This window comes from Buteo buteo, chromosome 2, assembly GCF_964188355.1.
Source record: "Buteo buteo chromosome 2, bButBut1.hap1.1, whole genome shotgun sequence".
Lineage (NCBI taxonomy): Eukaryota > Metazoa > Chordata > Aves > Accipitriformes > Accipitridae > Buteo > Buteo buteo.
The window spans coordinates 28714580-28737797 of record NC_134172.1 but is presented as its reverse complement, the minus strand read 5'-3'; the positions used below and the strand labels follow the sequence as shown (position 1 = coordinate 28737797).

The following is a 23218-nucleotide window of genomic DNA, read 5'->3' as shown; positions in this document are numbered from 1 at the left end:
AATTCCTATAACATGTCTCCTGGCATTTCACTTCTGTTTGGTTTTTTTTGATTCTGAAAGCCATTAGCTAGTCTTTAAATAACTGCCAGTCAGCACAGAAGTCCATACACCCTCAGTCTGGCTGCTCTTAATGCATGGAGGCTATAGAAGATGTTTACGAATAGCCAGGGCACCTCTTGTTTTGGGAGCCAGCTGTGGCCTTGCAGAGCCAGTGTGAACAGAGAAGAAGAGAAAATGGAGAAGCTAATTCCATCTGATTTACTTGTCCTGCAGCATCTCCACTTGGTGGGCTGCTGTTGCTGGACTAACACACATCACTCTTGGAAAGCACAGGGATTCAGGTATGTCCTGAATCATGACAACCAGATGTTGACTGCTGACAGATCTGAACAGTTAGGAATGGGGCCGTGCAGCCACCTTCTTTGCCTCTTCAGCACAGGACTTCAATGCTCGTAAACCAAAAGGGGTAATTCTCCATGATGCTCTGAAACCTGTTTGGCCACTGTGTCAGGGATGCCTTGTGCCTCCGCTCTAGGGCTTAAATCCTGTGACATCAAAATAGCTTTAGTCTGGCAGAGTCTCACTTTTTGGTGTGGATATGTGGGTTTTTTTGAAAGGGCACTCTATTATGGCTTAAGAGGTGTCATTTTTTGAAGTTTTAGAGCTGCTTTCAAAACTATGCCTAAGCAAATACTGCAATAATCTATTTATTATAGCAGTGTGATCAGACACACTTCATGCTTTGATCTGCCATAGAGCAGGGTACAGACTTCATGCAGTGCCATCATACCCATACTGATCCTGTGCAGACAAGGAACAGGTAGGTACGTGTTTGTGCCTCACTACACTGCCATGCAGTTCCTGCAGCAGATTTTGCCTCAGATAGTGGACTAGCAAGGGAAAATCTCACCCACGGCCATTTAGGAGAAGGTAAAGTCCCAGAATTCATATCCCTCTTGTCCAAAGACATGGATTACAGAGGAAAATGTGGGTAGGTCTTATTCTTAGAAAGTGTCACGCTGTTCTCTGAGCATCTGATCGTGACCAGAGTGCATAAGCTGAGGGGCTGGAGCAGTAGCTCTGGATGAGAAACACTGGATCCTCCAAAGGACCTGCAATAGGTGGTGATTTTTGCGTCCACTATGGCCCTAGTTCCTTCTCTAGCCTCTTCCTAGTTCCTTCTCTGCAAAAGAAGACTGTCTTACCACAAAGACCTTTTTTTTCCTTTTTCTGTCATCTTTGTTTTCCTTTGCAATACTGCTGAGAGGTCACTCAGATTGTAATCTCATGTACCAGAGGTTTTGTCAGTGATTTTTTTGTGTTGTTCTCTTTTTTTGGCATAAGATCAAGGAGATGGGAAACAGAACAAGTCATCCCTACATAAACTCCAGTCTCCATAGCAACAACGAAAAGTGTTTTCCTTCCTTGGTTTTACAATTCTAACCCTATAGTCTCACCTGAGGCCCAGCAAGAGGTTAAAATGTTTCCTAAATTACTCGCTCGCTGCAGAGTTTTAAAAGCAGGCTACTGGGATGAGTAGCACAGGCCAAGTGAGACCCGAGCAGCTTTCCTGAGCTCCAGGATGTGAGACAGGGGCTTGGGAAGGGCAGGTGGGAAATAGCATTTTCACCTTTGTAGGACTTGCATGCAGTAAGGCATGCTCCTGTGGCACAAATTACCTAGGGCAAAGAAAATGATGGAGAAGAGAAAACATAACCTTATACAGTGCCATTCTTCCTCAGACCGACCGTCCCAGCACGGTGGGATCAGGAAGGCAACACTGTACTAACTCCCCCGAGAATGTGGGGCCGCATTGCTGCATCTGCACCAAAAGCAAAGCAACTACCTTGTCCCAGGCTACTGCTGTGAACCCACCACAGCTATGCAGAGCGCACACTGCACACAGGCGATGCTGCGCACCCGAGCTCAGGGAAGCCGAGAGCCATCGCCAACTGCTGTCTCCTGCAGCCACGTGGTTTTCATACTTCGTTGTGTGTTCATGAAATGCTAAAATTGCTGAACATTCAGGAGAAAAATTCAAGGAACCTGTGATGGACAAATTGAATTTCCCAGGACAGATTGGAGAATTTTGAGCCTAAGGAAGACTGGACGCCACAGTCCCAGTCAATCTCTGGCACCAAGACCTCTGCCGTGGCTTTGGTGCTCTGCATGGTGGATTAGTGCTTGGCAGAGGCCTCTCTAGGGGAAAATACCTTAAAGTACCAAGAGGTGCTTGGAAGACCTTTCTATTTGTTTGTAAAGCTAGTTTTTCCTAAACCTTCTTTCCTTGCCTGCCTGCCAGCCTCCTGTGCAGGGGCTGCTGGCGAGCAGCAGGCAGGGGCTGCGGATGTGCAGTTGTATGCGCCGTGCTCCTGCCCGCGCTGCAGCAACGCGTTAGTCACACGTCATTAAGGCATCCAAGGTCATTTGTCTAAAAGGTACTGCTTCTCACAATCTGAGCAAAGTCCCACCATATGAAATCAGCAATTAACAGCACGACAAGAAGGACGACAAAAGCAGGCTGAAATACAGATGCATGTGAACAAACTTTATTGTATCTCAATGCACATAAAAATGTACTTAATTTCTTTTCCAAGCTGATCTTCCAATTGACTATGTTAATCTGGAATAGCCGAACTGAACAGGAATTGCATAATTTATTTCAGAAAAAAAAAGCAGAAGAGTTGAGTTTCATTGTTTGTAAAGAAAAGCCCCAAATAACTTTTCCTTTTAACTTTTCCTTTTTACTGTACCCGAGGGTACATTCTGGGAGCACCGTACACCACCACCTTAAGTTGAAGTTTTCCAGTGGTAAAGGATTGCAAGATTTTGACCAAGAGGCTAAGAAACTGTCATTTTAAGATATTTAGATCAGGTCAATTTTCCCATCACCCAGTAGCATGTGTTCATATTATAAAATTAAATAGAATTAAATAGAAATTCTCAAATCAGTTCTAACTGGGTCTTTGATTAACAGGATATATTTTTCAGCTTTGAAAAGTTCTTTTAACTTACTGGATCATAATCAAAGGTGACTTCACTGAGACAGCACGGTATTGTTAACCTGTACTCGAGTAGTAGAGGGGATGTAGTAGGAGGGAATCCCTCTGTGAGTAGGAAACGTAGACTGTGATCAGCTGAATTGCTCCGCAGCTCCTTACTGCCTCTCTACAGCACCCAAAAAGAAAACTCACTCTTTTAACAGCCGCCTTCAACCCCAGCAGGGCCACATGCCTAGGATGGGATGCTGGCAGACAGCATGCCTTGGGGTCGGCCACGCACAGGTTAAACCCCAGTCTGGTTGGCAGAGCCTGTTGGAAGGATCTACCACGGACCATCGTCCACTGGGGTTACTCACTGATTCCTGACTTCACCATCCTATTTTTGATGTGGGTCTACTGTACAAGGGAAGAGCATGGCCAGTTTCCATTGCTCTGGTGGACTTTCTATGCTGTAGATTCTGTACATTATTCCACCACAGTAAAGCTAAGTGATATCCTGCCTTTGGTACAACCCCAACAGAGTACTGCCAGCTTACTTTCCTCTACATATCTTACTGGTTTTGCTGTTAGTCTCTCAGGATAAACATATACCACTATTTTAGATTCTGTAGTAGTTGTTTTTCCAGTCAAAACCAGAAATAGGAACCTTTGGGGAAAAAACAGTAAATATGTTAGCTCACTTAACAGATGATTTAAATTTCACTTCATCCCTCAAGGAGCGTAATTGGCATAAAACAGAAGGCTCATCTGTGCTGGAAATGGTGTTGCAAATGGTGGTATTTCAACAAACTGCTTATTAAGGGCTTTACAGTAGTAATACACACTTGTCTCGATGTTCCTCAGCATTTATAACAAGTTGACAGATACTCAGTAACTAAAGGTCATTTTATAAATAACAGATTCTTATTTTATAGTCTCAAGTACATGCTTTGAAATTGTTAGAGAGCAGATTAAACACTGAACTCCCCAGACACAAGTATCTGTTGCGTAGGATCATATATCATGTAAATGGGCTTGTTGAAACACCTGACATTTACTCGTAACACACACTGCTAGAAGTGGCAAAACCATTCAGTTCTTAGTCATTTATACATTGAATTTATACGTTGATTTATAGCTCTCAATTTCAATGAACAAAGAATACTCTGTATTATATAACGGTTGCATGCAAATAAAATTAAATTCTGTGATCTCCATGTTCCTTAATCAGTAGATACAAACCACTGGAAAAGCTGGAAGGACTCAGCACTGTCAAGTCTGTTCCCAGGGCAGAGCTGTGGCCACTGAAACTGCTGAAAACGTTCCTACCAAAGCCAGTGGTTTTGCAGCAGGTACGTAACTTCCATGCACAAGAGCAGATCACTTACAAATGCAATTATATTCACTTCTAACACCAGCCATTTGATTTGCATCAGTCTTTACAGTGAACTTCCCAATGCGGTTCAAAGGGGAAGAATTCCCAATACCAACATTCCCCACCACGAGGCTCTTGGGTACCAAACGCTGGCAGGTGCACCAAGCCCGTTCCAGCACCGGGTCACGGATCGGTAGGAGGTGGGTCAGGCAGTTCTGTTATCACACAAGCCCTGCAAAACCTGTGTTGCTGCATCTATAGCCTCCAGAAGGAAGAATTTACCTTGAGACCCTTTCCCAGAGGTCTGAAAATCAACAGTTAAGCAGGATGGCACGTAGAGACTTCTTTTGCCCTAGAATGGGAGATGCCTTTTACAGCGATTCAGCAGAGCAGTACCCTCTGTGTTTATAATTGGAGTAAATCAGTCTGCTGAGAGATTCAGCCCTTCCTCTGCTATTAGTTTGGCTATAGAGAGTAAAATTAAAACAGATAATAACAGGCAGGGAAAGGCATGGTATTGCTCCTTCATTAATTGTTCAATATTTTTACCTAGAAGCCAGCGAAAACTTGGCCACTGCCTCATCAGTAAATAACCAGCCTCTCATAAATACATACCAAGATGAAGAAATGGAAAGTCCTCTAATAATTCAAAAAGATTAAAGTCCAAATAGCTGAGAAATTAAACTCCTTCATAAATCCTACCTTCAGTATGTTAAATTTTTAATTTATTTTTAAGCAAGAAACATCACATTCTAATAGCTCTTGCTGGACAGCCAGTTAAAAAAAGCATAAACCAACATCAAAGAAATAATAAAACACTGAAAGAATGACATTTTTATTTGTTCTTTTTAAGATGCATAACTTTGTATTTTGCATATCAAAACTGGTAATTTCTAATGAGGCAGGTTTCTGAAAATTGTTTGCTTGTTGACAAGACTTCGGCTTATGCCTTTTCCAGCTATCTAAAACTTCAGCTCCCTCCAACTCCTACCAGCGGCCAGGCGATCACATAAAGTGTTATCACAGATAAGGTTTAGCCAAATTAACCAGTCAATTTTATCACTCTTAGTTCTAGAAGAGCCAAATGGATCTAAGATCAACAAAATACAAAGGATCTTTCTTAATGGATAAGCGGAATGGAGAGAGGTCTTTTAAGGGTGGTAGGTGTTTTTCAGTGTTAGTTGTATACCAGCAATCTCTACCAACACACACAGAAAGAACACAGCTTATAACTTTGTACTCATTTCTAAAGTGATCATAGCTATTTTTCATTATAAGGTGATTAGTATCTTTTTTCTAAGCAACTCTTTTGCCATTTGAAATAACAAGCTGCTTGTAGGTTTTAAGTAATTTTGATGGATACTTTCCTCTGTTCATCATCCATCAAACCCTGTGTAAAATTCCCCACAAAAAGTATCCTGTATCTTAAAAAAATAAAATTTAAAAAAAAGCATCTTTGTCACTCTACCCTTCTGTGGACAGAATGACAAGCCCATTGTCTTCCTCAACTTTACTGTCATTAACCACCCTCGTAAATCAAAGAATTTCACTAATGCATGGTGGTGTCGGTGCTGCAAAGCTGTGGGGCCACCCGTGCCTGCCACTTGCATAAGCACTGCTCAGGTCACAGCGTACCTTACTACTAGCACTGGCTGTCTTAAAGCCAGCAGCCTTTAAAGATGTTTCATTCCTATTTTGGAACTTTGGCTTTTGTAAGAGTTGTTCTAAGCAAGAATACCAACATTGTACAAAATACGAGCTACCGTTGGGAATGAAAGAAAAAAGTTGTTGGATTTACTAGAAAAGGGACTGTGGATGTAATGATGTTTACCTTCACCTCCAGCTCACCTTAGGTCTCATTATAAGCTTAAATTTTTCACATCAAATAGCACTTTTTCATTATAAATTAATTTAGCCTCTAGAAATGTGCATCATCTAGGTACATACATGAGTAGACAGATGCAAAACAAGTATTCTAACTAGTTTCATTGAACGAACAAGTTTCATTGAATGTGTTGATAAAAATAACTGTGCTCTAAATTGCAGTATTTGAAATAAATTTGAAGCAGCTTGGATATTGACTGGAAAGTACCAGCAGTCAAGGAGTGGAAACAAACTCTGTTGTCAACACCCAAACATTGCTTTTTGGTATTAAAACTGAGTAGATCTAGTGATGCAAATTACTGGTTACTGTACATCTGATGGAAGTGCAACAGAATACATCCTTATGCTCTAAACTCTGGAGTTGGATTAGATTTTTACACATTTGAAGTTTAAAAAGAAAAAAGCTTTAGGCATGTGTGAGTGGTAGTACCAGAAACAATTTTCAAGCTTCCTGCATGCACACCCCATCCGCTTCCCACTTTGATGCTGGGGCAAGACCTAGGTACATAGCAGGCCAGAAGGGAGCTGCCATTCTCCCCAACCATGCCCTTGAAGCAGCAAGAACCAGGACTTGCAAACCCCAGCCCTGCAGTCTGGATGTCATCTCTGCCCTTCGATCCTGTTTGGATTAGGCCCTTGAGGCTAAACGATGTTCCTACAGCGCAGGCAATGGAGGTTGGGGTGGCCAGAGGAAAACGTTGCAAAGCAACCGTAAGCGTTCCTTACACAGGAGTCTTGCAATTGAACTTTTAATGGAAATGAGCAACCTGCAACCTAAAATCCTAGCAAAGAATTGGGAGGAGAGGTAAGGGAGAGAGAAGCAGGCTGCTCCCCAAATTGCCCCCCCCCGTTAGGATCCAGGAGCGTAGCTTTGGCAAACAGCATGTTGTTACAACTTGAGACAGATGGAAATGTGCTTACTTGTCAAAGCTGTTATCCCCCAAGAGGAAAGAAATTATGTTGTCTTGAACACGCTGTGGGTAACAGACAGGGAAAGGTCCAGAAATAGAACAAAACTAATAATACAAAACTAGGTTTGGAATATGAAACGAAAGCTGTCTTTTGCACAGAAAGGGGGGTGTTTTTTCTTAACAGATAAAAAAACCAGAACTTTTTTTAGTCCCAATAGTACGAGTATTACAATAGGCATGCATTGTCCTGGGGAAGACTTAACCTATTACAAATAAATTACTGTTTATCATACAGTATTAGCAATAGGATAATTTCTGTAATTGAGGAGTGTACAAATTCTGGTCTATATGAAATACCGACTAATATGGGATACTAAGCTTTTAAAGAGCCTTTGAATTCTAAATGCAGTACAACCAACTCATGAATGGCTTTAAAAATTTTAGATACTAACAATAATCTAAGTCTAGTTTTGAAAAAAATGCAGAATTTTCTTCATAAGCCAGTGGGTCCTTCAAGGTCAATTTAATAATGAACTGCATCTTTTAATTTAAAGCACATTTCACAATAAAGCTCAAGAAGAAAACCAACCTTCAATTTCAACAGCAGTATGTTTTTCTAACACTGCTCATTTCTTCCCATCGAAACAAACCCACTCTAGTACCACACCTTTGTTCTTCATCTACTGAATCCACATCAGAAAACAAATGCTAATTGCATCTTTTCCATTAAGGCAGAGGATGACATACAAACAGAAAGATTCTTTGCCCTATGGGTGCCAAGATAAAAGAAAAAAAAAAAACAAAACCTTTCTATTTTAAAAATGTCCATTTACTTTTACTGAATTTTTAAATCTCCACCTTCCATTAGAAGAAAAAAATATTGCAATTAACATAAAATTGTTGTGATTATTCCATTTTAACATTTATTCTTGCATAGAAAGCCAAATAGCCAGAGACATCCATTTCAGACAAGTTATGGCATCAGCAGCACCCATTATTACACAGAAACCACATTCAAGTCCAACTAGAAAAGGAAGTTTCAAAATGCTTCCATATGCATTAAAACAATTTTTAAAACCTTTTAGGTTTTGTGTTCTGAGTCTTTAGAAATGGTGACTTTTTGATTAGGTTTGGTAGCCTCGTCCATCAGTTCCTTCAGCTGCCCAATCTGTTCATCACGGAAGTCATTAAGTTTTTCTTCTGTGAGCTGGATTCCATATAGACTCTTTTCTCTCAAGTTTTGTTTGTCCTCAATAATTTGTTGCTGTATCACTGCTGCATAGTTCTAGTGAGGAAGGAATATAAAGGTCACAAAAATGACAAATGCAGGATTCAGGTCAACTTTTTTTTAATACCATTTTACCATAATAACATACTCTTAGTCAATCTTCTACAGCATTCTATTAATCAACAACAAATGACAAAAAAAATACACTTTTTGTAAGAAAGGTTATTAATTTCTAGTATCTGCAGTCAATTTTATGTGGCTAGTTTAAAATGCATATCATCTATGTACAGATTAATTTGTCATATCGTATACTACTACTGAAAACAAAACAGAATTTAATTACAGATGAAATATATTTATGTAGTTATAACTATTAAAATTTATGTTTTCTATCTAGCAGAATATCAATAGGATTCACTTTGTAAACTGATATATCTGGAAAAGTATTATTCTCAAAGAAACGTATTAGAAAAAGCAATCTATAATTGGACAAATGTCCAAAAGCCTTTCTGCCTAACCACTCTCTGCATTTCTGGGAACTGTTAAGGTCATTTGCACCCAGCCCTGGACTGCTTGCTCCAAAGGTGGTAGGAATTCAGCAACTGTGAGACTTCTCTCATTCTGCCAGTTTTGGAAGAAATTAGTTGACAAAATTGAAAGGTAGGGGAGAATAAGAAGGGGCTTCAAGGACAAATACCTCTGTATTGCGTGCTCATTCCCTGAAGGAAAAAAAAGAAAAGGATAACCCCCTTTCTGTACTGCTTTGAACGTAACTTTGTTCCGACTTACTTTCAATCCTGTTGTAACAGAAAGCATTGGGACCATGTTTACTTAAGTAACAGCATTTGTGTCAGTGGACAGGCAAAATGGTCAGTACGTATTACATCAATACCAGGCTGAGGACCATTATAAAAGCAAGACTTTCTCATGGGCAGAAACGGAAGTGACCAACAGGTCACAGCAGTAATGTGGGCATAGCTGGAAAATTGCTTTCTCACTACTTTGGAGCAATCTTTGACCATTACGACTTTTCTAAATTACAATACTCGAGGTTCTGCAAGGACAGCGGTTCTGCAAATTGAATTCGGCTAGCGGTGCTACCACTGACACCGCTGTGTTCAAAGCCCATCAGCACGGATCCTGTGTGCTCCTCAGCTCCCTCTGCCCAGCACCAGTCCTGCTGCAGCAGCTTCCACAGAAGTTGTAGTGAGTGAATTTGTCAAAAGCCTCATGGTGTATGTACTTACTGAAGTCAGTGAACCTACTGGGATGGTTAAAAGTTAAGCACAGATTTAAACACTGGGTTGGAAGGGAGCTTAAGCTTTCATTTTTCTTAAGAGGAACTTAAAAACAAACTCCACAATTAAGAAATTAATTTCAAAAGTTAATTTTTATTGGAAAAAATACAGGCTTCTCTCCCACTTTAGTAAGACATTCCTTAAAGCGCCCTTAAAGTTTCAAGCACAACTGAATATAGTATAAGAAAATGAGCTAAAAAAAATATATTCTGAGTAAATAAGAATGGTAACTGTGTTACATGGAAATGCCCTTTTTTTTTTTTTTTAAATAAAGGGTCAAATATTGGGAGTATTCAAAAGCACAGGATTATAGCAATGAAATAGAACCATTATTTTAATTTCCAATTTTCAGCTAAAAGAAGCCTTATTATTGCATACTGAATTGTTAATCCAATTACCAGCAAAATAACTAAAGCCACTAGTTCAGCTGTATGTCTAATAATTCCAGAGAAGTGGGTGAGAAGGAAAAATATTATTCACGAGCGTGTGATAAATTTCAAAACAACAACATTTACTAACATAAATACACTACATTGTTTATGGACCATGGCAAGCCTCACTAGTCAGCAGGACCTTAGCAGTCCTCCTGCAAAGCTTAATTCATAGCTACTTAAAGAAAATAGATCAAACAAACTGGGGCAAACAAAAGTAAATCTTTAATACAGACTCTGAACTAAACTGATTCCTCATTTCTACAGAGATCTGTAGGGGTAGCATGTTGTGTTAAAGTTATTAAATAAGAAAAATAACAAGAGTTTCATAATACTGAGGTGGTTCCCCCTACATCACCTCTCCCCTTTTTACATTACATATGCATTCAGGAACAGTGACACTACAGTTAATCCCTGCAGCAATCCTACACCTCAGTGGTATTACCTTATAGCAGAGTTGGTCCAAGGTTTAGAAAGAACTAAATACAGGGGTTTTTCCCCAATGACTGAAGAATCAAACAGTAACAACAAGGTAAAAAATGATAATGGTTTAAAAAGTCTTCAGCTTCATGGTTTACAGAATTTATCAAGGCAGATGGATAAATGTGATCTCTGAAGCTGTCAGCAGACAAGTAACACACCAACATGTTACACATCAACTATTTCACCTCATTCTGTCTTCAAATTTCTGCACAGAACAATCCAGTCAGTATTGATTCTGGACTCCAAAAAAGAAACTCTCATTATACCAAACAACAACATTCAGAGCATGTAATTCAGAAACAATACTGAAAGCAAGCAACGTGAAACTCTCCACATCTTATCAAGAGACCTGACTAAATGTACACACCCTGAGAACCCCTCCATGTGATGTTCTACCAGTGCAGGTTCCACAGTGGGAGAAAAGTCCTTCCCACCATTAATGATCAACCACCTGGGAGCAGCCTGGGGCTACTGCTGCAGGCATGGGCTATGGTACCTAGAAATAACTGAAGTCCATTTAAAGACAGGTTACAATTTTACAAACTTTATTGACTAGAAAATCATATTTTCCAAAAATATGAAATTAATTACTGGTAAAAAGGCTGCATTATTATTTTTTTTTAATCTAACATCAAAGCACCACGTTCACAAAGCATCAACATTAAAGAATCCAGATCTCGGAAGCGATGGTCCTCAACAAAGCCGCAACGCCCACTCTCACAGATGCTCTCCATCCAGACACACAGTGATGGACTGTATTTCCCTATTCCTTGATGCCAGGTGTTCTGCTTTGCAGCACTCCAATGTGCTCCCATCTGAACGTGTCACCACTGGCTCTTTTTCCCCACTCATCTTCTAGCTGAACAAATGTTTTGTACATGCCAGAAAGCCTCAATAGTAGTGGTTTCATATCGATTTGTAATGTGACCAAAAATTCAAAATTGGACCCTTAAAACATGCTGAGTTTTGGTTGGCTCATGACAGAAAATGTAACCTTCTCACCTCATTTTACCAAAAGGCAGTGATGCACCAAAGAAAATATGTTTCGTCCTTTACAAAAGCACTGGAGAGATCAGCTATATGGCTTATCACACCTTCTCTGCCTGTGATGCGAGATGAGGAATGATCAAAGCTTGGGACATTTAAATGTTTAACACATTACTGTTCCCTCAGAAACTCATACTGTTATTATGTGATCAGTGATTTGTGGAAAGGTACTACATAATTTGCTGGTACGTAGTTCTGTAATTTAAGATTTGGCTTCTATACAGAAAATGCACCATTTTGCTCAGTGCACATGAACTTTAATATGTTGAACTCCAAAGTTCAGTAATAGGTTTAAAAGCGTAATGAAAACAAAACAAAACAAAAAAAACAAGCTAACATTTGTTCTTTCAGTATACCTTTGGTCACAAAATATGATGATCCCAGTCCCTCTCAGGCAGTAAGGAGGAGCAGCATGTTTGCGTATGCTCTGGTTTTCATTAAACCTTAATAGATATGGAATTTAACTACTTCCTAATGTCATCTTCCCTACCAGCAGAACTGAAACAAACCCTTGCTTAGCTTTCCCAAACAAGGGAAAATTACTTTGCTTCTGCCTTTCATTTTATTTTACATATAACTACATCTTCCAAATATAACAAAACTCCTTTGTCAATCATAACACAAATCCCTGGCAGATTTTTCAAGGGCATCTGTCGTGGTTTAACCCCAGTCGGTAATTAAGCACCACACAGCCACTTGTTCACTCCCCCCCACAATGGGACAGGGGAGAGAATCAGGGCGGGGAGGGGAATTAAAACTCATGTGTTGAGATAAAGACAGTTGAACAAACAAGTGATGCACAATACAACTGCTCACCACCTGCTGACTGATGCCCAGCCAATCGCCAAGCTGTGGTGCCCCCTGGCCAACTCCCCCCAGTTTATATACTGGGCATGATGTCACATGGTATGGAATACCCCTTTGGCTCATTTGGGTCAGCTGTTCTGGCTGTGTCCCCTCCCAGTTTCTTGTGCACCCCCAGCCTCTTTCAGCATGAGAAGCTGAAAAGTCCTTGACTTAGTATAAACACTGCTTAGCAACCTAAACCATCAGTGTGTTATCAAAATTCTTCTTATCCTGAATCCAAAACACAGCACTATACCAGCTACTGGGAAGAAAATTAACTTTATTCCAGCCAAAACCAGGACAGCATCTTATTTCAATTACGGTTTGCACCCTGCTTACAGAACCAAGGACACAAAATGGAAGACAAGTAAACCTGTACCCTCACAGAGCCAGGCTCAGCGTCCACAAGGATGGCAGAAGCACACAGGTGCTCTCCTCCTTGCCCAGATGGTCAAGTGTGGCAGGTCAGTCAGGGACAACCTCTGCACCTTTGGTTTTCTTAGGCTGGTTGGTTGTTTCTTTGCAAGTAGCTCTTACCGCAATGATCCTCTGCCTGCACCAGCTGTACAGTTCTGGGCACCTACACGGAAATCAAAAAGCAAACCACCAGCTGAATGGTAAAAGCCTTTGCCCCATGTATATGACTGCCACGAGAAACAAAGAGGATCAGAATCAAGTTCAAGTCAAGACAACCTCTCCTGACCATTTACCATCAAAAGACAGCTGATTTATCCAGTATTCAATCCCAGCATGCCGGCCGTCTGTATCAGACACCCTCAGAGTCCCGCTCCTCCCACTGTCCATCCCAGTCCTAAAGGAGGGTAACAGTCTGAGGTGCAGACCAGCCAGGTCCCTGCATTGCCAAAAGTACACGCAACCACAGAGGCGGCCCAAAACTCTCCGTATCACCAACGCAGGGAGGCAGATGCCTCACCTGAATGCTCTGATGCGCTCCTCAGAGATACTGGTTCTGCCTACAGACCACGTTGGCACCTACAGCACGCACGCTGAATCCAGCCATTAGGCTCTCTTAAAATCCTATGACATGATAAAATACTTGAATCTCCAAGTGATTTCTACAAAAACACAGAAGGTGAGTATTTGCTGTAATCAGTAACCACAGGGGTTTTTTATTTAAATTCATTGAAGCGAATACACAGTTTTCCTCTGCTCTCTGATTCATAAGCATTCACAGAATGCACAAATTCATCAAAAGGGCAAGGCAATGGGTGACATTTGAGGTCTTAAAATACCACACATTACAGAAAGGATGTCAGCCTTGTTGTTTACAAAGTTGAGAAAGGATTAAATACAAAAATAAAAGCAAAAAAACACACAGCCAAAAACCCCACTCCCTGACTCCCAGATGTATAGACTCCCACCTGATCCAGTACATGCTGATAGACATTTATATCCCATGCAAATACAAAATGCTGATAGATGTATTGGTTTTATGTGGCAAGGTCTTGGTAGCGGGGGGGGTTACAGGGGTGGCTTCTGTAAGAAGCTGCTGGAAGCTTCCCCTGTGTTCGGGAGAGAGCAAGCCCATACCAGCCGGCTCTAAGACGTACCCGCTGCCGGCCAAGGCCGAGCCAATCAGTGATAGTGGTAACGCCTCTGTGATAACGTTTTTAAGAAGGAAAAAAAAAGTTGGGATGCGGAAACAGCCACTGGAGAGAGGAGTGAGAACATGTAAGAGAAACAGCTCTGCAGACCCCAAGGTCAGTGAAGAAGGAGGGGGAGGAGATGCTCCAGGCGCCGGAGCGAAGATTCCCCTGCAGCCCGTGGTGAAGACCCTGGTGAGGCAGGCTGTCCCCCTGCAGCCCAGGGAGGTCCACGGTGCAGCAGATCTCCACCTGCAGCCCGTGGAGGACCCCACGCCAGAGCAGGTGGGTTCCCGAAGGAGGCTGTGACCCCGTGGGAACCCCACGCTGGAGCAGGTTCCTGGCAGGACCTGCGGATCTGTGGAGAGAGGAGCCCACACTGGAGCAGGTTTTCTGGCAGGACTTGTGACCCCGTGGGGGACCCGCGCTGGAGCAGTGTGCTCCTGAAGGACTGCACACCGTGGAAAGGACCCATGCTGGAGCAGTTCATGAAGAACTGCAGCCCGTGGGAATGGCCCACGTTGGAGACGTTCGTGGAGGACTGTCTCCCATGGGTGGGACCCCACGCTGGAGCGGGGAAAGAGTGTGATGAGTCCTTGCCCTGAGGAGGTGAAGCGGCAGAAAATATCGTGTGATGACCATAAACCCCATTCCTGTCCCCCTGTGCCGCTGGGGGGGCTTGGTGGAGAAATCCGGGAGTGAAGTTGTGCCTGGGAAGAAGGGAGGGGTGGTGGGAAGGTGTTCTGAGATTTCATTTTATTTCTCATTACCTTACTCTGGCTGATTTGTAATATATTGAGCTAATTTTCCCTAGGCTGAGTCTGTTTTGCCCGTGACGGTAATTAGTGAATGATCTCTCCTGTCCTTATCTCCACCTGCAAGCTTTTGTTACATTTTTCTCTCCCCTGTCCAGCTGAGGATGGGGGAGTGATAGAACGGCTTTGGTGGGTACCTGGCGTCCAGCCAGGGTCAACCCATCACAATAGACATTTATAATTTAATCGTAAGATTAAACGGGTTAACAGCCCATTTGCCCATTTTCACTGGGAAGAATCGTAATCATCATTTCTATTTTCTTTGACGTCCTCCTCAACATCTACAATGCAACATTTTAGACAATCGCTCCAAAAAATCTCTGTAAGGTTAATTTAGATAGAAAAAGTCAGGATAGACATGTCTGTTCACAGTACCTTTCTTGCCAGATTTTCTCTTAAAAAAAGGTTTAAAATTTTTATCTCCCTTAAGCAGTTAAAGTATAAAGCCGATGTATTCATCCATTCCAAAAAGACTATCTCCGCTTGCAGTCAAATTAATGATAACACATTATCATTATGACATAACATAAACATGACATAACATAGACAACGTTACTGGGGCCAGATCAGAAACTGCTACTCTGAGACATGTTAAACAAACTGGGCACAGTCAGGCACTGAAAAACCCTATCAAATTATTTTAAACTTATTTTTCTCAGGGTGACATCAAAAAAACAAGCATGGTCTGAGAGGCCACACTCCTCACTCCCTGGAATTTCACTTAAAACTGCAGCATTTCAAGTTCTGCTGCTGCTACTAGGAGCAAAATGAAACACATGCTGCTAGGACAGTAGCATGAAGAAATGTATGTTGAATGAATTATTTTATGCACATTCAGACAGAATTCTGCAACTGATTTACTGTATTTTTTACTACAAAACTGTTTTGTTTGTTAAACTAATTGAGTATCAGCGAAAGACAAAATCTTTATAGAAGTGATTTTTAAATGGGAGATACACCTTATGAAATTCTAGAGCATCTTCACATATTTTACCTAATGCTGTAAGTATAGTTAGAAATGTAATAACAAACCCAGGAAAATTCTACCACACTTAAACTCAGCTTAATACACAATTTCAGTGGATATTTTCATACACTTGCGTACACATCAAGCCATAAGAACCTACACTTCACCCCATAAGACCACTTAAAATAGCCCATAAACATTTTAAAAATTGCATAAAATGTGATTACTGTCAAATAAACTACCTAATCTGAATAAACAGCTATGTGAAGTCACACATACTGCAACAGGAACAATGTATTATCAGACAATTTCAATCAGACAGTTTTTGTAAAGGACACACCATGATCACTTAGGAAAAAAGTCAATATACTATGAAGGGTGGTGAGTAAGCCTTCCTCCTGCTTTTGGAAACACTCATCAAACAGTATTTGAATGATACCAGGTAATGACATATGGCTGGCATTATCAGAGTTTCTTACATGGAAAATTAAAATAGTAATTGCTGGGAAAAGGGCAACAGAATGAAGATGGGAATTTCACTCTGAGGTACCCAGAAGGGCAGAGGACCTCTGGGGAATACAGATGTCCAGCTCCTACTGCAAATCTTGACAGAAGGTAAAAAAAACAACTTTCTCTTCTGGCATTTAAATCACCTGAGCATCCATTACATGCGTAAGAGCAAACCAGAGGCAACTCTTAGCAACAGGAACTTGCACGAACATTCAGCACTGGCTTAAGACTGCTCCTGCTGAAAGCCTGGAGGATGTAAGGTGAGTGGCTACTGCTGGGTGGTTTTACAAAAAAAAAAAAAAAAAAAAAATTTTATTGACTGTAGTATGAGCACAAGAAGGAAATCTCAAAGATTATTCTCTTTTTGAAAATGCTATAGGACTTTACATGTAACCCTGGAAAACACCAGCATCCAAAAGTACGAGGCCAAATGTTTCATCCACAGACGCTCCAGCTCCAGTGCAGCAGACAATGTTCACATTCTGAGGCAACAGTAAGGTCTCTAAAACAGCATGGTGCTCCAGTTAAATAAAGCATTACAAACAAGTTGATTGTCATACAAATATGGTTATGCTATAAATTTAACAGGCATATACAATAAAAAACTAGCAACAAGCTTATTTATGATAGAAACCAATGTTTTTCAGGTTCTAGCATCTCCTTCATTACCAATGTCACAGCACAGAATCCATCAACAAAATGTTTACTATCTACTAAGAGAGGCAGAGTTGTGCAAAGTAACACTAAGCTTTCGGGTTTCAAAACCAGGAAGATTTTCCCAGCACGAACATGTTCTAGAAATCCTTGATATTTTCCATTAATAATAAAGTGTTCAGTTAAGCAGAAGTTAGGATGTAACATATTAAATAGGTTTACTATCAAAGGTTTACTATGTATAAAAACACAAACACTTAAAAAACAGACTGAGTAGCTTATATGACCAGTCATAAGAACACTAAGTTGAAGCTTTAAGCACATATATGTAAGAATCAAAAAGTATATCAGAAAGAGTTACTTTTATTAAAGCTGAAACATGACTCACTCTATTTTAAAGAAAAAAAAAAAAAGCATTCTTCTTGGAAATTAAAGGGATGCATATTTTCCTACAAATTTTTTTAAAAGAATGGATCATGTGAAAGAACAAAAATAAAATTTTTAAAGCATTGTTTTCTAGTCCAGCAGCAGTGCAAACTGCATTCCTCCGAGGACGAGATCCCTGTCCTTCCCCTGTGCATCACCACCTCTAGAGCAGGGTAGTTGAGGAATCCCCCAAGGGAAAAAAATCCCCGAGCAGGGCTAAACCAGAGTTGGTAACTCACAGCCACTGTCCCTGTCCCTCTGCTGAGGCAGCCACTACAGTGACACTCCAGAAAGGGAAGGAAAGACAGGGAGAGCAGAGCAGCACACAGAGTTAATTTAATCACAAATGGTACAAAAATGACATGGTTTGCCAGAGGCCAAACTGGTTCCTCAAGCACCCTTCAAGACCACGAGTGTGAAGAACCCATCTCACTATGGGATATATCTCCTACCCCCAAAGAAAAACAATGCAGGTGAAATAAAATCCTCCCTTTTCTAACAAAGATACCCAATTGTAATTAATGAGGAGTTCTAAAAACAAGTTGTGTGAAGAGCAGTTTGGATAAGCTATTTTGTATTTCAGTCCATTATTAGATGGAAAGATTTGTAGAGGCCATTTCAAGCCAAGGGGATAGTCTAGCACTTGCAATGGGATGTAATTTAGATGCAATGATCTAAAAGTTACAGCCTAATTGAAGCTAGAGATGGAGGTTGTCTTTGTGCTGAGCATCAGAGAGAGAAGCTTCTGTCTTAAACATGATGTGATGACTGGATATGCTGTCCTGCAGAGATGCAGGTCTCATCACCGCGAAAGCAACTACGTGTCTCTCTCTCTCTCACTGGCTGTAGATGACTGGCTTCAGTCAACTTCATTCCTTTCTTGTGGTAAAAGGAAAGTGTTCATCAGTTGTTTTGGTTTGTGTTTTTTTAATTACAAAAGGCAACAAAAATACCATTTCTCCTTGCATGAATCTATAATCTCTCCCCTGGAGTTTGTTTTATCTTTGGTTAACACTGCTGATGTCAGACTCAACAACATTCTGAAGTGAAACTCATGATGCAAAAAAAAAACTGTAGTACCTTTTTACCCTTAGAAAACTTTGAATTATGTATATTTTAATTTCTAGGGATGAAAGACCACGTCACTGTTTCTAATTACAAAGCACAGAGGTAAAACAGATTTCTCCAGGACAAAGTCACTGGATCATAAAGAATGGGAACAACCAGAAAATTTCAAAGTTTTCTAAAAGTTAATCTGAAAGGAAAAGCCATGAGAACCTTAACAATATCATGTTTTCACAGGAGATTCAGGAAGGATGCTAGAATACATGACTATCAACCAAATTTCAGGGTAGTGATCACAGTAACACAATTATGCACATACTGTAACTATACAGAACTGCTACCATACAAGGGGTTGCGGGTTTTTTTGTTGCTTGCTTGTTTGCAGTTTGGGAGGAAAGAATGAAAAATTGTTTGGCTAAAATGGAGCCAGGGAATATAATTATGTAATACTTAGTAATCAGCACATAGAATTATTATTTGATCAGGAAGGTATAAAATGGACTTTTTTTTTTTTTGAACAGTTTACTAATATTGTTAAATTGGAAGAAATGACATTTATTTAGAGGAATGTAAAAAAAGCTCAAGGACTAACTCCTGTTTATAGCTTAAATAACATGTTATTTTAATGTTCTTTTTTCCATGTAAGACTTGTAAGATCATAATTTGAGATGAAAGTGGGAAGTTTGTGGCCTGACTGTCAAGGTAAACATATATAAATGCTATTAAGTCCAAAATGGAGCACAATAGCATTACAATACATCAGAATGACTTTACTGTCATTTGAGGAAAAACAAGCTGTGATTAATTATTTCTTTCTGGGTGCACAATACTTACATCACTATTGTACATCAGGGCCAAAATCTAGGTCACTAAAAGCTTTTTGCATCATCTGATAACAACCATAGTCTTTAAGATCCTCACCACTTACATTAATAAGCTTCATCTCAGGCCTTAAATAGAAAGCTTGAGCTTGTTCTAGGGAAGAAGAGAGGGGGAAAAAAAATCAGAACAAACTTGAAGGAAAAGCAACATTTAAGAAAAAATAAAATGACCAATTACATTCTGAAAAGAGAGATCAATCTGAAATGTAGATGCAACACAAGAAGCAGGGCAGGAGGAATTGATGGGAGGTAGAAAGAAAGAGATGGTCACACAGATGGGTTCCAATGGATCGACAAGATCCTGTCATGGTTCTCTTCCCTTGGACAGGTTGTATCATTCAAAGTGTGAGCTCCACCAAAAATAAAAGACTTCTTTTATGAAAGAGTAAAAAAAAAATTCTTCTCTGAAGTACTTAGCAGTATTTGAGAATCTTTTAAATTGGTACTGGAGACAAAAATAGTTGGAAGAGAAATATATTAAAAACCCCATTAGAACTTAATATAGTTAACAATTTAAGAACAAAACACGGACCTTCAGTTTGGACCTTCATCTGTAAAAATTATTATGAAGTTATGATGAAATTACCCTGTTAGTAATACCAACCTCTAAGACGGCTGTAACAGGACAAATAAGCTACAGACCAGAAAAGTTTCTTTCAAGAACATTGTCTCATATTTTCATACAAATCCTAATAAATCCTCAGCAATTTGAAAGACTGTTATTTCTTGACTCAGTTTCTATTTTGCTTTGACATCTTATGCTGTGCATGGCAGCTCTTTGGCTGATAAAAAAGCTGTCCCATGCACTTTTGTCTACTACTGATGTTTTGTCTGGCAAATAAAATGCTACAATCTCACAGAATATACAAGGGTTTATCACCTGCTATTAATTTAAAGCAAAGCAAGGGAAAAGACTGGAAGTGATACTATCACTTCATTTTTAGGAACTTCTTCAATGCATCAGTTATACTGTAATATTTGTATTTAAATATTAAGCTAGGAAACCTCGGCAAAGTGCTTCACTGCAGGTAATTCCCAGATAAATATCAACACTAAGTACAGGCATTTTACCTAAAAAAAACCTAAACTGTTTTAACAACATAATCACACAATTATAATTAAAGTGCACAATGCAAACATCACTTATAGACTCCTGTATCGATTCTTTAAATAGAGGATACGCATCTTAAATTTGCAGTTACTTCTGTCAGAAGTATTACTTCCAGATTTTCAAGGAAGATGATGATTTTACATCTAGATATTCGCAAAAGGAAAATAAACCCTGTTTCCAAGACAACCACATTAGTTTCCAGACTGCTAGATACTAAGAACATGCAAAAGATTACATATCCCAGATGATGACACTTGAAGATTTTCCACACATGTTCTTCTACTCAATTTATACCCAATGAAGCATTTCAAGTGTACATATATATCCAAAAGAGACTCAGTATTCTTATTTTTCCATTACTCACATTCCTATATGCTCATTAGAGCCAAAACCTTAAACTAATACAGTAACGAAAAAAACCTCAAGTATAAACAAAAATTTAATCCACTAATAGGCATCTTGCATTGATTTCCCTGACACCACAAATAACCTTTCTGCTGAAGGTGCACTGAATTTTTTACTTTAATGGACCTGTAGAAGAATAATGTGCTTGAATGAATTAAGTAAAAAGTCATGGGCAATATTTAATAAACAGACCAGAAGGTCATTAGTTTAAGAGTCAGATTCATCCCTTAGGAAAAACAGACAGAAACTTCCCCAGTTTTAAGGGAACATATTCTACATTCACTGTTCCAATATAATACATGGGATACTAATTTAGCAGAGCTAATTTGGCAACAGAAAATACTGAGTGAAAGGCTGATTTACTTGGCCAGTCTTACCAGTCCTTCTAGTAACAGGGGAGAGAGACAAGCCCTACCTGGGTGCTTGTGGAGACGTTTAAAACAGACAAGCAAGGAGTCATTAAAGTTTATCTACCTGCTTCTTCAACATGACACAAACATTTTGAGGTGTGCTCTTCACAGAGCACTACATAGGGGACTGGCCATCAATAAAAGAAAGCCTACATACAGGTGGATTCCTATTATTTCAAAAATTTAAAAATACTGCCACTAGGAAATACAGGTAAATTGTTATAAGGGCGTTACTTCACTAAGTATGATGTTTAGTCCAGTACTTTTGAGAGTCCTACTCTATAGAAATAAGTCAGTGTATTTGACCACAATCATTTGGTTACAATTCAGTCCTTCTTGGATTTAAATAGCAGCAATAGGGCATCTCTATGAAAATAAATGCATACTGATGTAACTGACATTTTCCTTAAGGCAACTAACAACATACTGGTTTATATTTGTCAACTCACTCTGTGGAAAGAAGGCTTATTACAGCAACAAACATGTACCTCATAGTACTTAAAAGGCAAAGAAGATTAACTCATTAGTCTCTGTGCTAGATCCAGTGCAAATTTTTAAAGTTCTTGTTGCTGCAGCAAAAGATGCTAAATCATGTTCAAGTTTTAGACCAGATATATACTTTGTATACATATAAACGTACCTCTGACAAATGAAGTCAATAATATAAATTGTTTAAAAGGTCTTCCATATCCTCCAAGCAATAGAACAAATCACAACATTTCCTTCTTCTTTAGTTTTACTGCTCTCAAAATTACAACAGAAAAGTTTCTTACTCTGTTTTGTTTTCCTAAAATATTGTGATATAACATATAAGCAGCCAGAAAGTCTTCTGATACAACAGGGTAGACAAAAAAGGTCAGAGAAATTAAAAGTTCCCATTCTAAACATAATTCTAAAATTGTGTTGAATTTTTTAGCAGTTTCTTAAGGTCAAAAAACTCTAAAGCATACAAATTTATGTATCTTACTAAGGGTTTTTAACTTGCAAATTTTTACACAATCTCTGAACTACTTCAGAAGTAGCCACAGAAGTTACCTGAAGAAAACAAACCTGTCATCAGTATGTTCAAGTGCTGCTATAAAGGAGCGTGCATCTCTACTGACTACATCACACACCCCAAATCTGAAAAACCCACAAACTTCTGAAATCACCTGCAAGTCACTATCTATTTATCGCTTTATCCAATGGTTCTGACATTTAAGAGGATTTTTATAGCATTTGTCACAATACAGCAAGTATGGACTGGGCTGTCACAGAAGACTGGAGGGATTGCGTACAAAAGGAAAAAGGAAAATTCACTGATCTGCTGAACAAGTTTCAAAATTCAATAAAGTACTGTATAGAGACCCAACTGGAAAGCACTTCTGAAAAACTCCATAAAACACTCTGTACTGTTCTTGGGGAGATCGAATACATATCAAATTCAAGCCTGAACACGTTCTCCTGTAATCTCATGTCCTGGTTTCAGCCGGGATGGAGTTAACTGTCTTCCTAGTAGCTGGTACAGTGCTATGTTTTGAGTTCAGTATGTGAAGAATGTTGATAACACACTGATGTTTTCAGTTGTTGCTCAGTAGTGTTTAGACTATGGTCGGGGATTTTTCAGCTTCTCATGCCCAACCAGGGCACCTGACCCAAACTGGCCAACGGTGTATTCCATACCATGGGACATCCCATCTAGTTTAGGAAGTGGGAAGGGGGGGGGGCAGTGATTTGGCCGCTCAGGGACTGGCTGGGTGTCGGTCGGCGGGTGGCGAGCAATTGCCCTGCGCATCATTTGTACATTTCAATCCTTTTATTACTTACTGTTGTCATTTTATTAGTGTTATCATTATCATTATTAGTTTCTTCTTTTCTGTTCTATTAAACCGTTCTTATCTCAACCC

General features: G+C 39.7%; 1 protein-coding gene across 1 annotated transcript in view; it reads right to left on the bottom strand.

The window, feature by feature from the left end:
- Positions 1-2533: 2533 nt before the first annotated feature.
- The window catches only part of SDHAF3 (succinate dehydrogenase complex assembly factor 3), a 42090-nt gene continuing 21405 nt past the window's right edge, over positions 2534-23218 (bottom strand). Inside the window, exon 2 of the mRNA XM_075049690.1 lies at positions 2534-8436. Within this exon, the coding sequence (XP_074905791.1) occupies positions 8233-8436 (204 nt within the window). The 3' untranslated portion in view covers positions 2534-8232. The remainder of the gene's footprint in view (positions 8437-23218) is intronic.